A 17,041-nucleotide genomic window follows, 5' to 3' on the forward strand; every position below is an offset into this window, starting at 1 on the left:
AAAGATGAAGAAGACGAGCCGAAGGAAGGAAGACGTTTTCTATTGGATGATGTGAGAGTGGTGCTTTCATCATTGCAATCAGATGTGAAGGTGGTAAGTACTCTCATCCTCTATTTTTATTAATAATGGTTGATTTCCTTTCTTAGAGATCATCAGAAAAATATCTTTATTTTCCACGATTTTGTGGAGTCTCCAGAAATAATTCGGAAGGTTTCCTTCCCACCATTCAACGTGTGTAGGATTTCTCTCTTCATTCCTACCTGCACACATGTGAGACCCATAAAAAAGTCGTCTTATTGAGTGCAATTATCATAAAATCCTTTTAAGCGAGGCAGAATTCGAGGCGAAATGCTTATTGTTCGCTCTCAAACACGCGTTCTCTCATTATGGTGTGGTTATTTCTCACTCAAGATTTAAGAATGAATATGTTCTTTGGTATTTCTAACTTCTTATTACTAGCATGCAGAAACTCTATGTCCTCATAGCTCTTCGGATGCTTGGGAAGCTGGAACGCTTTGAAGTTGGAGTAGGTTTTGTGGGTATACCTCTGGTAATCCCCCACGAGTCTATAACTCGTCCACTAGGGACACCTAGGGGTTTAAAGGCTTGTTATTCATGCTAAGAGTAACCGTATCCTCGGTGACATGTAGTTGTTGTATTTTAGATAGTTTGCTCGAGGACTAGCAAAAGCCAAGTGTGGGAGAATTTGTTAAGTGCATATTTTGCATATATTTAATGTTGAATCCATGCTAGTAATTGATTAGTTTCTTGCAAATTATTGTATATTTACTCTTATTTTCTCTTATTTATGTTTTGCTAGGTGAATCATCCAAAAAAAGTGAATTTGCACTTAATTGTGCAATAAAAGAAGTTAGTCGCAAGCTGAGAAGGGCCAAAGACCAAGTGGAACTCGTTCGAATCTAGGAGTCCTTGGTATCATCGTTAATAGGACGAAAAGACGAAGCCAACGACGAAAGAATGGAGTCAATCCGACATCGAATGAAGAATGTACGGGCGATTGAAGCGAGTCAAAGTTGCAAGAATTGTGAACCTACAGAATTGTTAAAGGCACCGGCTTAAATTCCCCAGGGCAGCCATTGGATATAAATTGCACTGTCAGTCTAGCGTGAACTGTTAACGGTGGTTTGGAATGGAAATAATACAGAGAAGTATGAGGATTCCAGGGCCGTCTCTGAAGTTTCGATAACCTTGTGCGAAAGAGATCAGAATGCATTTTTATCCAAAATAAAATTTTCACACATGAGTAAATCTACTTAATAGCATTGAAACGAATTAAATTGTGTCGCACAACTTAAGAAGAATGTATGTTAAAAATTATTAGGAGGTTGGAAACTTTCCATCAAAAATGAAAACAAACACATAGCTACTCAGGATTAACCTACGTTGGTTAACAGATTGAAACAAAAATAAAATTTGAGGACTAAACTACATCCAAAAGCAGACTGAAGCAAATAGCCATCAGCCAAATACTCTTTCACTTTAGAACTTGCGATGTTATTTTCCCGCTCTAGGTAGTTCTTGACATACCTGCATTAAAGGAAGAATAGAGATCAAACAAGGAAATTTAATCGAAAAACGCTGCAGTCGAAATGCACCGTGTAAGTAAAATTCCAATTACTAAGCAATGGTCTAAACATTATAAAGATCTGAATGTATTAGTGAAAACTACAGGGAGACTCATTCTTACACATTTTCCTACTGTGAAACCCACCCCCACAAAATCTCACGGGCGCACCCAAAAGCGGCCAACAAAATATTCGCAGGCCCAGGGTTTTCAAAATTCGTTTATTTTCTTTTTTATTTCCCAGTTTAGCCTCACTTTCAGTTTCAGTTTTAGAGATTTAGGCGCAGAGATTAAGATTCAAAGATTCAGTTTCTGAGAGATTGAGAAGGAGATAGAATACGATCGACAGAGAGAGCTGAGAGATTGAACTATCGATAGCTGAGAAGGAGCTGATTGAGATATTCGATTTCATGTTCGTTCGTTTTTATTTCAATCTTGATTCTTATTTTTGTTTAATCTTGATTCGATTCTATGTTTTAGTTTCTGTAAGATTAGGATCTATTATTTTAGGTTTCCGAAGCTTAATTTAGTTTTTCGAATCGTTTTTTAGATCTTTTAAGCTTGTTTTTGAATTTTTGTTTATTTTCTAGGTTTTGAATTTGTTAACATCAATTTAGATCTTTTCGATTAAATTTTTTTGTTTCGATTTCATGTTCCGATGTTGACATACCAATTTACTAGGTTTTTCTTCTGTTTTGTTGGATTTTTTATTTGATTTGTTTTTCCATTCTAATTTTTGATCTGTTATCTATTATTGATTTTGATATCCTGTTGATTTCTCATCTGATTATGGTTAATGTAGATTGTTTGTTGTTGTTGATTTGATCTTTTAATTTTGAGTAAGAATTTTTTTGAAGCAATATGCAGGATAGATATGTTTGTTTTTTCTCTTTTGTGTTTTGTAGGGTGAAAATGCCTGTTGGTAGTGCACTAGATGTAATTCACTACTTCAGTGAATTCTTAGCACATCCTGTTGATGTCAACACAACTTTGGAGTCTTTGAAGACAGCCGTTTTCCAGAAGTGGACTCGTTTATTACCGCATCATGTCAGATTTTCCTTTAATGATGGAAGCAAGTTTGTGCGAGTTGATTCTGAGATTCTGCTTCAATGTTTTGTATCTCGTTGCCACTGTAAAGGTCATAAGAGCTTTGATTTACTTGTCGAAGTTGGCTGTAATTCTTCCAGAAGTCGTAGTAGAGCTTCAAGTAGTCGTGTAATAGAACCTGAACCCGAACAAGCTATGGTGAATTTCCTTGAAGATGGTTCTGTGCCTGTTAACAAGGTTCTTAGTACTGAAGGTTGGGATAAATTACTTGGTGAAGTTGGTAAAGTGTTTTTTGGAGGTGTAGCAGAGGTACGTATCGTAGTGAAGAAATACGAGTTAAAAGCTGGGCGTGTTCTTGTATATAAGAAGAATGAACCTAGCAGGTTCTATGCAAAATGCTCAAAAGAAAATTTCCCTTGGGAGTATAAGGTTTGTGCTGTTGATGTTGAAAACAGGATGCTTAAGGTTAAGAAATATGAGAGCAGTCATACCTGTGGTGTTGGAACTGAAAGGCTTTTCCACAGGATCAGCAGTAAATTTGTTTCTAGTCTGATCAAGGATGAAATCCGAAGTGATCCGAGTTTCAAAGCATCTGATTTGGCAAAGTTTTTCAAAACTAGCTACGGGATCAATGTGAAATACTACCAAGCTTACAACGGAAGAGAGAAAGTGTATGAGGATATATTTGGTGATGAAGCCATGTCGTATTCGCATCTGTCATGGTATGTAGATTCCATTCGCAGCACAAATCCTGGGAGTTGGATTGATTTTCAAGTTCAAACGGATGAACCTGAAGCGAACGAGGATAGTTCAGCTGAATTAGAAGATGAGGCACCTTCAAATAAGTTTGTGCGTCTTTTTATTGCTTTCGAGGCATGCATCCATGGTTACCGTTACCTTCGCCCCATGGTTTATGTCGATGCTACCTTTCTTACAGGGACATATAGAGGATGCCTCATGGCTGCAACCGCTATCAATGCTGAAAATGGTAATTTTTCTGATAATGCATCCTTTTTATATATGTGCATAATGTCTCATGCATTTTTTTTTTGCTTCATAATGTCTTATGCATTATTGTTTTCACTTTTCTGGTTATGCATCATTTTGTTTTAGATGCATAAGACATTATACATTTTTTGTTTTAGGTGCATAATGTCTTATGCATTATGGTTTTCACTTATTGATTTTATGCATCCTTTTTATGCACATGCATAATGTCTTATGCATCATTTAGTTTAGATGCATAAGACATTATGCATTATTTGTTTTCACTTTTCTGGTTATGCATCATTTCTGTTTTAGATGCATAAGACATTATACATTTTTTGTTTTAGCTGCATAATGTCTTATGCATTATGGTTTTCACTTATTGATTTTATGCATCCTTTTTATGCACATGCATAATGTCTTATGCATCATTTAGTTTAGATGCATAAGACATTATGCATTATTTGTTTTCACTTTTCTGGTCATGCATCATTTCTGTTTAGATGCATAAGACATTATACATTTTTTGTTTTAGCTGCATAATGTCTTATGCATTATTTAGTTTAGATGCATGAGCCATTATGCATTTTTTTAGCTGCACATACTTCATGTAGACGCTGGCTTGATTTTATATTTTTTTCTGTGCTTCCCATGGCCCTGGTACCTGGTGAAGATAATGATAACTGGGAATGGTTCATGAGGAATTTGAGTAATGTTGATCATGATCAAAGGCCAATCACATTTTTATCTGATCGTGCAGAAGGATTAAAGAGAGCGATTCCATTTTACTTTCCTGGAGCCTTCCATAGTTTTGCTATTATCATCTTAAGATGAACTTACCTATTAATGCATCTGACGAAAGGTATGGTGCAGTTATTGATTCATTTCAAGCTGTGCTTATGCTCTTAGTCCCGAAGGTTTCCAAACTGCCATCGCTACTATTAGGGGTCTTGGTTGTGGTTGGGTTGCCGACTATATTGAAGATATCCCTCCAGAGAAGTGGTCAAATGCCTTTTTCCAGGGTTGTAGGTATGGTAGGACATCTTCTACTCTTGCTGAATCCTTCAATAGTTGGATGAAGGTACACAAGAAGCTCCCTGCAAATGCTCTTCTGGATCAGATAAGGAAGGATGTGATGAGTATGATGTCAGAAAGGCGGAATACTGGTAATAGTTTCATAACAATTCTCACACCGAAGAATGAAAATAAGATGAAGGCTCTTATTGATGGGGGTTTAACCTGGCTGGTTATACAGTCCGATACTCATGTTTATGAAGTGGAAGGAGGGGACAGTTCTCATAGTGTTAACCTTGAGGCAAGGACATGTACCTGTCAGAGGTGGCGCGTCTATGGGTTTCCATGTGTGCATGCTTTCGCATCGATAACAATGTCTGGTTCTAATCCATATGATTTTGTTGAACCTTATTTCACTACTTCATACTTCAATAATGCTACAGTCATGCAATCATCCTATTCCGAACTATAACAGGCCTGAAGTTTATGAAGGTAATGATATTATCGATGTACCTGATGTTAGGAGGCCGCCAGGGAGACCACAAGCTAATAGGCATTTGAGCAGATATGAGAAGCCGCCCAGGAGAGCTATCGCTGTGGTAATTGTTTTGAGCTTGGTCATCATAACAAGCAAACATGTACGAATCCTACCTGTTACAAGAAGCCTCCGAAGCCGCCGAAGCAGCCTAAGGGAAGTTAAAGAAGAGCAATTATCTTGTTTGTTTCTTCAGACTATTACTTTTATGTTTGAACCTTATTCATTTTTCTTTCATTAGTTTCTGTATTAGTTTTTATGAACAAGTACTTTTTCTTTACTTAGTTTCTTTTTTGTATTGGTTTTATGAAAAATACTTTTTTTTCACTGTGTGTTTTTCTGCTTCTATCAGATAATGTTTTCATTTTTATTCTTAAATGCATAATGGATTATGCTTTAGTTTTTGATGATGCATAACTTGTTATGCATTAGTTTTTATGATGCATAACGTATTATGCGTTATTGTTTTGAAGATGCATAATCTCTTATGCATTGTTTTTCGACGATGCACGATCTGTTATGCATTTATTCTTTTAAAGATGGATGCATAACGACTCATGCAAATGTGGTTCCTTCATGCATCTGCATCTGCATAACAAGTCATGCGTCTGCATAACAAGTCATGCACATTTATTTTATTAGGAATAACATGTTATTCAGGTTTATTTTGTTGCATAACTTGTTATTTAGATGTTTATATGTAACCTGTTGTTCCTTCATTTTCCTTGTAAGATTTATATCATAGTACAGTTAAATGAAATAAGATTGCAGCAAATAGAAGCACTGAAACCAGCATTGATATATAATAAATATATATATAAACATCGACAAGATAACATAAGTTGTTCTGACAAGAACTACTGAATAAAGTTAAGTTTTCATACCAACACATTACACATAACTACTGACTGAAGTTAAGCTTCACACTAACTACTTTCCCATTAGTTTTCACTCCCAAGTTAAATTTCTCAACCTACCAACAACACACAGGTTGTTAAAACAAAGTTATGTTTGAGCCTTTCTATTATGCACAACTTCACATTTGACGCGCAACATCATCCCAGATGTCTTCATTGGCATCTATCGCGCAACTGTTTCCAAGATCCGTCAGCATTTTCAATACCAGACTTACTCTTTTCTTGTTGGATTTTTCTACTGCATCTTCCTTTCCCAACTTCAGCCATTTGTCCCTGACTTGAGACTTCATGCTCATCTTCATACAATAGCATACAAATATGAGGCAGTATGGGTGATGACCTTGTTCAGGAACAATCTTGGTAAAAATATCCCTGTATACAAGCGGTTCCCGCTTTATATCCACGATTTGTGGTGATAGATTCAGTTCATCATATCTTTGGATCAAATACGGCATACAAGCCTTTGCCATTATGAGAGCTTGTTTCTTGCAGTTAGATTTATATCCTTCAAGACTGTTATAGTAGTTCCACTCACCCTATGAAAAGTCATACTCTAACAATGTCCAATGTGTACCAGCAGGGTTTTCCTTTGTCATATAGTTCATTGGAATGAACATTCTCTCAACTTCAATAGGGAGATTCAAGATGAATTCTCCAACAAATTTGGCAATCCCATCTTTCTCCTTTGTTTTAACAAAGAACTGCAAAAGAAATATTTTTTAGGAAAAAAAGTTAGTGGATGCAATTGAAAGGGTGCACAACAGGTGTAGAAAACAATGCTGAATAACTTGTTATGCAGTTCAATCTAGTTGCATAATATTTTATGCTGAAGTAATTATATGGGCATAAGATAATATGCAGGAATGACTTGTTATGTAGCAAAATGATTTTATTTTCTTGACTTACCCAAGCATCTGGTGTCATGAATGCAGACTCCGCATACCTATGTTCAACACTATCAGCCATCTTTTCATTTTCCCGCTTCCTGAACAACCTATAACTGTAGTAGCGTACTACTTGGTCTTCTAAGTTTTCGTTGTTCATTAGCTGCCTTATTATATCTCTGTGAATCCGAATATCCCACAAGTACGGTTCTTCTCCTTCTCTGATACTCCAAGACGAATTTCTGCAGATGACATAAGACATAATTGGTGAGATGTTTTATTCAAGTGACATGCGGCAGAACCATAAACTAGAGGGTTGTGTTATGCATGGTTTTTTTTAAGCATAACTTGTTATGCATTTATTTCATAAGAAGCATAACCTGTAATGCATTGATTTCTTAAACAAGCATAATAAATATAACAACATTTTTTGCATAACTGAACATGCATTAAACATTGGAGCTGCATAACATGTGATGTAGATATTTTAAACAATCATAACTAACCATGCATTAAACATTGGGAGCTGCATGACATATTATGCAAACAAGCATAAAGGTAATTTTGATGTACTTACAGGCTGTTGGCATTCTCAAAGTATGTCTCCAGTACTTCCATCATGGCTGGTTCTATTGTATCCTTGTAATCTTGAAAGCATTCCATTGTTTCTAGCGGAGGTAATTTTCTGAACGGCAAGCTAGCAGACGTACTGGGATTTTCTTCTTCAACTTTATTCTCATCAGGCTTGTCTTTTTGCTTCTTCTGCTTCCCTAGCTCACAATCTTTGAGTAGTACACTGGTTGTCCTTTGATTCCATGTTGTCCTTTCCTTGATTCTTCTTACCTTGCTTCCTGGTTGCTTCCCATCCTCTTCTGCCTTGTTTGCTTTTCGCTTCAATACTGACTTTTTCTTCAATGTTGACCTCTTCAAAAATGTTCTTGGTACAAACTCCCCTCCTACGTCTTCTTCCTAGAGATTCATGTAACCAAAATGTGTTAGATATAAACAGTTTATTATGAAATTAAGTAAATAGTTGATTAAACAGCAAAACAACAATATAGTAAACAGTTTATAGTTGATTAAAAATAATAAGTAGTACATAGTTGATTTGACATTAATAAAAATACCATAATAAAAGATGTTATGTTGCTTTTCTAAAAGTTTTAAAATACAAAATCTGTTTATATTTTAGGTACCAGGTTTTTTGAAATGGTCTCCATCTCAACATCTTCATTATAGCCTTTTTCTTTTTCAGCATCTTGTGTGGCACCGGGAGTTAAAGGATTCTCAACCACCATCTCCTTCTCTGCATCAACAACCATCTCAACAGCTACTTGTTGTGGCTTTTCAGCCACTGGCTCTTCTGGTTGTTGTGGTTCTTCAATTTGATGTTGTGGTATCTCAACAGCGGGTTGTTGCATATTTTCAGCTTGCTGTTGTGGTCCACCAGCATCATCTTTAATTGCAGCAGCAGGTTGTGATAAATGCAGATTAAATGTGGGCACCACATATTCTTCTGCTTTCTTCTGAGTTTTTGGAAGAATGTCATCATCCCACCGTCCAAAAAGTCTCTTTCCCGTGCTTCAAGTCTTTCTTGTGTTGTTGCTATATTTGGTGTTGTCTCCAATTCCACTTGAGTTTCTATTTCCTTGTCGTCGCTGGAGAGATTAACAGCTTTTTCCATGTCCATGAACTTGAAAGGTGAAGACTGGATACCTTGACTAGCCGTTTGGTCTTGGCTATCGAGTCTGATAACTTCTGGCACTGATTCTTGTGTAGGTGGTTCAGTTGAAGATACCAGTTCAACAAGAGTCTCATTCCTTGGAAAGTTTTTCCTCAGTGGGTCGCTTGGCTCAGCTAATGATACATTGACACTAGGTCCCCCTGACGACTCCTCCTGCACTTCTATGTTTCCACAATCAACGAGCAATTCCTTCACGTAATTATACAACTTTTCATTGAAGTCTACTCCACTCTGTCTATTCCTCTCCTGAGTCTGCTTCATGTCTTTCAGTTTTGCTTCAATCATCTGCAACCTTGCTTCAGCACAATCGGGGGGACACGTTTCTTGTTCAATGATCTTAATCGCATCCAGAAATGCTTCTTCATACTTGTCCCCGTTCTCTTCAAGATTCATTGCGACGAGATCATATATCTCTTTCCTTTTTCTTGGTTTTCTTGGTTCACAGAATTCCATCTCCATTGCACTGTACTCATCTCTAAATTTCTCATTATACTGCAACATGATTAATGACACTCATCAAAGGAATGCATAACAAATATAACAACATTTTTTATATGCATAACCTGTGATGCAGCTAATCTAAACAATGCATAACTAGTCATGCATTTAATATTGGAACTGAATAATATGTCATGCATTGATTTTTTAAGGTGCATAACTTATTATGCATTTAAAAACACAAACCTGCTTAACTCATTTTCAATATTGAAAAATGCATAACTGGTCATACATTCATATATTCGGCTGCATAACATGTTATGCATTGATTTATTAAGGTGCATAACTTATTATGCAGTTATCCTTTTTTGCTAACGTAACTTATTATGCATTCATTTTTAAGGAATTTAGAGATACTGTCATAGATGCATGAAGGTCAATTATAAATCATGAAATGTTCACAAACAGGTACCTTTAAGAACGTAATATTCTTCTTGAGCATTGCTTTCTTCATTGCTGCCAAGTCCCACTTCGCAGCTCTCGGTGTAGCATTGGAAATGACCTTGACGATGTCTGATGATATCTCATCTATGTTAGAATGCTTAGCCAACCAAAGATGCAAAAAATAATAACTAATAAGATATTTTGTATCCAAGAAAGTAATATTTATTGACAGATGTTATGAAAGTAAAAAAAAAAAAAAACTAACTCACAAGAGAATATATAGTGCAACCACTGCAATTCCTGATATGAAGATTGTTTCTTTTGACAGTCTTGATGCTCTCCATCAGGTGTTCATGAATAAGATCAGGAAAAGAGACAGAGTCCATGGTTTCCAAATATTTAACCAAACCAACATACGAGACGTCTAAATTGTCTCCACTTGAACGACAAAAGAACAAGACGACTAGCATATAAAGGCAGATAAGGCAGACAACTTCCTCTTCATGACCTTTCTTATCAAGTTTTTCCAACACCATCCTTTCAATATCATCTATCCACACCTTTGTTACCCGTGCTTTGGGATCTTTGCTGATAAATCCTGGCTTTGTTTTGAATGGGAATTGCTTGACGAGGGGATGTGACTGAGTCATCTATATCTCTGTCTTCGAAGTCAGAATATCATTTCCTCTGTCTCCTTCAATTCTTGGAATCAGAAATGTAACAGCAAGCTCACTAGACGTTGATGCTATGGACTTGTTTTCAGACAACTTGAATGAATGTTGATTCAAATCTTCATGGTCATATGATAGAAAGACTTCATCCATCAGCTTGTTGCTCTTACCATCCAAGTATGCCATGTTTGCAGCATATAACCAGTTATAGAACTTTCCAAACACACACACATTCATCATGTTAGCCTGCAACGGATTCAAACCACCTCTGTCTTTTATCTTACTAAACAAGTGACCTACCCTAAGGAAACCTTCTCTATAAGTACCTCCTTGAACTGCAGATTTGGTTTTAGGTTTAACTGCATAAAAAAAGAACAAAAAAAATGCATTTTAGAACTGTTATTTTAGAACAACAAAGGAATGCATAACAAATATAACAACATTTTTTTATATGCATAACCTGTGATGCAGCAAGTCTAAACAATGCATAACTAGTCATGCATTTAACATGTCATGCATTAATTTGTTAAGGTGCATAACTTATTATGCATTTAAAAACACAACCCTGCTTAACTTGTTATGCATTTAACCACACATGCCTCTTTCTCAGGCATCTGCATAAACCATTATGCACATCTTTTACCATGCATAATCTATCATGCACTACTAGTTAATACTACATAAACAAACAGTTGACTGCATAACATATTCTGCATATTTTTTAAGAAGGCACAATCTGTTATGCATTTGTTTTTTTAACAAGCATAATGTGTTTTACATACAAACAAGCAGGTAAATGATAAGAGAAGTTTATTAACTGATGCATAACAGGAACAGGAAGGAATTCAATGCACCTTGTTTATAGACAACACATTGCTTATTAGATTCTTCTTCCTCTTCACTCTCGGATCTTTCGATTTGCTTCTTCTTCATCCTTTTCAGGTCTTTCGATTGTTTGGGTTCATGTCTTTTTCTTTTCTTCTGATGATCAACAGCTTGCCTCACTGAAACAGGCCAAATCATATTGTAACAAATCAATGACACCAATTAAACAATATATCACACAGAAGATACCACAAGCAAATGTTACCATCTTCGGCATCATTTGTATTATCATCCTCATTATCTGTATCATCACCCAATACTTCCTTTGGTGCAGCTTTCTTTGCTTTCTTTTTTCCCTTAGTAGCTTTTTCAGGCCTAGGTGAACTAGGTGATACTTGAGGTGACACCTGATCTTTTAATCTCTGCGACTTCCTTGACGGGGTTGCTTCAGGATCTTTTCAACACACAAATAAATAAGCTATTTAAGTTATGCAATAACTTTGGTAAGCAGATGAAAGTTAAAATTTAAACAGATGAAAATTAAAAAGCAACACTTAAAAATAGGTGTTATGCAGTGTTTTTTTTTTGTAAGCATAACTTGTCATGCATCTGAATAACAAGTTACACACATTAATTTGATGCTGCATACCCTGTCGTGCATCTGCAGAACAAGTTATGCAGATTTATGTTATGCAGAATCACACATGAGAACTAGTTATGCATACCAGAGCCTTTCTTACTCTTCTTCAGAGCATCTCCCTTTGCCTTGATTTGCATCTCCTTCAGTGTTTCGACACTATCAATTTCTTCTTGTTCATCTTCAACATCAGTAGGTAAAATCACATTGAGGAGAAAATTATGTTAAAATCGAAGAAGAATAAAGTGATAACTCAAAAAAAATTATGGGTATTCAGGATGAAACTCTCACCAGAAACAATTTTCTTTTTAGGTTTACTCTTTTTTTCTGGTTCATCATCGGCAATTACTGTAACAAACTTTAAGATTAAAAAAAAATTCAAAAAAAACAAAATCAAACACTAACAGATGAAGCTAATGATAAATCTCACCGGGTTTTTTCTGTTTCTTCGACTTCATTTTTCCTTCGGTTTTCCCTTTTTCATCTGAAGCATCAAGAACAAAAATTAAAATCGAAAATCAAATAAAATCAAATGTACCGAATGCATGCAAGAATAAGATCGATTAAACTAGTTTTAGTACCTAATTTGTTCTCTTTTGATTTCTGAAGACGTGTTTTTGTTGGTGTTTCATCCATTTTGGTTCTACTGAATTCTAGGGTTAAGGTTTTTTAGAATTTAAAATTGATTTTTAGGGTTTGATCAACTTCAATCATCGGTTTTATTGTTTGATCAACTTCAATCATCAATCATCCGTTACAGTGTTTATGGAGGAATAGAAATAGAAAAACGGATGAAGAAAAAAATGAGAAGAAGAGAAAAGAAATGGTTCCGACCGTTTTTGGGAGTTAATAAAACTGCCCAGAACCGTTGAAGGGTAATTGAGGAACTCTGCACGTTTTTAATAATTTTAAATAATGTTGGGTGCGACTGTAGGGAAAAGTAATTGTGGGCCTGGCGGTAAGAAAAAAAAAAATTTGGGCCTGCGCCTAATTTCCCCAATGTATTATGCACGTTGTAAGCAAAATTCTACAAAATGGGTTTTTTTTTAGTTCAATTCCAACCAAAAAAGATAGTTGGGCCCAATACTGAATACTACGTAAAAATACGCCTTCATAAATGGGACGCCTTGTGCTGGAGCACACCTTGCCCCCCTTCAAAACCGGCCCTGGAGGATTTGCTGGGGATGGCAGTGATGATGCTGAAAGAATGAAGTTGTAGATGGCAGCGATGGATAACAGAAGACGATGGAAGTACACTGCTGCCATTAGTTGGCAGTCGACGGAAATGGTAGTGATGCTCGGGTTTTACTGAGGCAATGATGATCGACGGAGAAAGTTGGTTGCTTCTGTTGGTGAACAATGCAGTGATGGCGATGAGGATGTTGCTGAGAGATGATGGAGCTCGAGATAACGCAGACAACGATGCTGGGATTGGAAGCAACAATGGAGATGTGATGAAGAGAACTCGAGCTTGGTATGCTACTTCCAGGGTTGATGATAAATACTGAGATGATGGTTGATCTGGTACGGAGTTCAGTTGTCCGTAGATGATGAAAGTCAGAGAGACGCAGATAAGGTTGTGTTGAGTTGGTGTCGAGCAAAATCGAGGGAAGATGAAACGATGTTGTTCATCAATGAATGGCAAGGATTAAGAAGGGTTCTTCAGGAGATCGAGTTAAGATTAATGGAGTCGATGCTGAGATGAGGGTCGAAAATGAGTTGGAGGATGGCAGTGTCAATGGAGTTTTGCCGGTGAGTGGAGCTTGCGATGTTGACTGTCAATGAAAAGAGCAGAGCTGTGACAATGGAGTAATGGAGATGGAAGGCAGTGATGGAAGTTAAGAACTGAAGTTGAATACGAATAAGGAATTTCACGAATGCCCTGGTATACATGAGTTACTGCCAGAGAAGTGGAGGTTGATGTTAAGAAAACTCAGGGAGTTTTATGTTTCACGGAGCTGGGAGTTAAGAGTGTTCACGGAGGGCCTGGCATAAGTGAAGCTAACCGGAAAATTTGAAAATCCAGGGGAATGAAAAACTCACGATCACCAGGCTGTTCGAGGGAATATTGGTCGAGCTTAGAAACTTCAGATGATTTGAAAACTCACGGAGGTTGATATGTCCGTGAATCTGACGAGAGGAAAGTGAAAATCCAGGAGAAAATAAAACTCTCGGCGAGAGTAATGTCCGTGAAAGTATCGGTGATTTACAAAATTCCAGGGGAAATTATTTTTCATGGAAGCATGTATATCTGTGGGTTTGGATTAGGGTATACTGTCAGTTCCATGGAACTGACAGTTGAAGCGAAAGTTATTGGGCTGGGCCTGTCCAGTTTCGAACATGAGCCCACTTGGCTATTTCAGCAACTCTATGCATGACCAAGACTTTGGGGCGTGGGATATTTGGAATTTTGGCTAGTTTGGGCAACCATCCGACCTGGATTTTGTGCACGGGCACAACTACAATTTGGATACCTATATAAGAGATATTTCTATCTCATAATCGGGAATCACACATTTGGAGAGAAGAACACAAGGAAGAAAAGATAGGGTTTGGAGCCATTTCCATCAGCGTAAATATTTCTCTACCATTTTATCATATGAAACTCATGGGCTTTGTTAGTACCATGAGTAGCTAAACTTCTTATTGATTGAGGATGAATTCTAAGTTCTAGACTTGATTTGGATTAATATATGCATCTATTTTGAGTTCTTCATATGATTATTGTTTGCTTCTACTTTAATGAATGTCTATGATTGATTAATTGATTGCTCTAGGTGGCCAACTATAGTAGTTTATTGATTGATTAATTGCTAGTAAATGGTTAGGATATCCGTGTCATTGTTGAACAACCCATACACAAGTAGAAAACGTGAGACCTTGCAGAGGGATTTTGTGGAGCAATCGCGTGTAGAACAACATTAGAAAGTGGACCTTGCGCTAAGAGTATAACTACTAAGATTAACCTAAGTCATAAAATATAAACCATTCAACCAAGTTACATCTTGAACGCGCTACTACTTGGTGGCTTGGACGAGTAGAATCTGATAATCGAGCGCTTCGGTATTCAGTGACCAAAGGACTTTAGGGGATAGCACTGCGCTAGTTGTTATTCCACGGTTGATAATAATCTATGATTAATGATGAATTGATGAATATATTAACTCATTGACGGTTTAGTAACAAAGAAGGATTCCTCGATCATCTCTCTCCATATTGCTTTCAATCTTAATTACTTTTAATTGCTTTGTTATTTACTTTGTTCTAAAATCAAAAACAAACCCCCATTGCGACAATTTTTGACAACTAAATCTCCATGCTCTTCGCAGGAACGAACTCGACTTCCATTATATTATTTTTAATTGAATGGAAATAAGATATTAATTTGATTGCACCTACGACACGCAACAAATTTCGGCGCCGCTGCAGGGGAGCAGTTGGTAGCTTTAGTTGTTATTTCTTTTTATTTTTGTTTTGTTTTTAAATTTTCTTTTAGTTTTTAATTTTTTTCTTTAGATTTTTGTTTTAGGTACTTGATCCCTGGCACCGAAAGATTGGGAATACCAGAGGTGTGGAATTCAAACTCGCAATGGAACAGTACTACAAGCACGTCCACAGTTGCAACCTGAACCTTCTACAGAAGAGATGGTTAATACAGACGACGAGATAGATCCTCCACCACCTCCACCTCCGGAGAGGAAGTTATGAGAGTTGACATCTCCATGTTTAGATTCGAAACCACTGTGCATTACAATCACTAACCCAGTGGAGCTGAAGTCGAATCTACTTCATCATCTACCAAAGTTCAAGGGACATCCAGGTGACAATCCAAATCGACACCTTCAACAGTTCCAGAACACGATAACAAGTCTGAGGCATGCAACCGCAGACAGAGATATGGATATGCTACAAGCCTTCCCATTCTCATTGATAGACTTAGCAGAAGAATGGTTGTATTGTCTTCCTCCAGGGAGTGTTACAACATGGAATCAGATGAAAAAGCTATTTCTAGAGAAATATTTTCCTGCTTCCAAAGCGGCATCCGTCCGTAAGGAGATTAGTGGCATTCTATAGATGTCTGGGGAGTCTTTATATGAATACTGGGAGAGGTATAAGAGGTTGTTGGCAAGCTGCCCACACCATAATATATCCTCAACACTTATCATTCAATACTTCTACGAAGGATTACTTCCAGAACAGAGGAATTTTATTGATGTGGATGCCGGTGGTTCACTTACTGAGAAGACAATCTCGCAGGAAACCAGTTTGATTGAGAATATGGCTTACAATGCTCAACATTTCTACACCAGAACAACTCTAATGTCAGAAGAGTTAGCGAAATGAGAGAGTCTTCACAGTCAGAGCAGCGGATGAACAACGTAGAGAAGGTAGTATAACCAATGGCAGAAGTGATTATTCCTTCTTATGAAGAAGAGTATGAACAGGTGAATGTTGTGTTCCCTAATCAGAGGCCAAGGTATGATCCCTACTCTAATACTTATAATCCAGGTTGGAAAGATCACCCAAATTTCAGTTATACAAATCAGCAAGCTGCATCTCCTAATCCTTATGGGCGACAAAGTGGTTTTCAACAACCACAATTCCGACCACAACCTCCACCTCAGCCTCAACAACAGACTCAAAGTTCTAATTTAGAGGAGATGATGAAAATGATGATGCAAAAGCAAGATTCCAATGCTCAGCGTCAAGATGCAATCCTGCAGAAACAAGATATGGCTATAAAGGACTTGCAAACTCAAATTGGGCAGTTGGCTACAGACATGAATGAACTAAAAGCATAGAGTTCAGCAAAGTTGTCATCACAGCCTTTTATGAATCCAAGGGCGAATGTCAATGCTGTAACTCTAAGGAGTAGGAAGCAAACGGAAGAGCCAAAGCAACAAGAAATGGTTATTCGAGACTCAGAAAAGGAAGTAGAGGTGGAAACCGTTCCAAAGGAAAAGCCAACCTCAATTGGCCAACCTAAGGACACAGTTCCTACTTTTACTACACCACCTCCTTTTCCTAGTCGTTTTGCCAAGTCAAAGAATCAAGCTATAGACAAGGAGAATATGGATATTTTCAGCAAGGTGCACATAAATATTCCATTTATTGATGCCATCAGAATGGTACCCAGGTATTCCAAGGTTCTGAAGGATTTGTGCACAAGGAAAGAGAGGTTGGTTTCTAATGAGATGACTCAGGTGGGGGAAAGTGCTTCAGCTATGTTGCTAAAGAAAATGCCTGCAAAGTGTAAAGATCCTGGAGGTTTCACCGTGCCAATTACTATTGGTACCAAGAGGTTTGAGAGCG

At 37.1% G+C, this 17,041-nt stretch overlaps 1 protein-coding gene across 1 annotated transcript; it reads left to right on the forward strand.

The window, feature by feature from the left end:
* The first annotated feature begins 16,128 nt into the window (after positions 1 to 16,128).
* Positions 16,129 to 16,530, forward strand: LOC113294829 (alpha/beta-gliadin A-II-like). Its single transcript, XM_026543204.1, has 2 exons — positions 16,129 to 16,205; positions 16,263 to 16,530. Exons 1-2 carry the CDS (start codon positions 16,129 to 16,131, stop codon positions 16,528 to 16,530), a joined length of 345 nt encoding a protein of 114 aa, XP_026398989.1.
* The last annotated feature ends 511 nt before the right edge of the window (positions 16,531 to 17,041 follow it).

Source organism: Papaver somniferum, chromosome 7 (assembly GCF_003573695.1).
Source record: "Papaver somniferum cultivar HN1 chromosome 7, ASM357369v1, whole genome shotgun sequence".
In the NCBI taxonomy this organism is placed as follows: domain Eukaryota; kingdom Viridiplantae; phylum Streptophyta; class Magnoliopsida; order Ranunculales; family Papaveraceae; genus Papaver; species Papaver somniferum.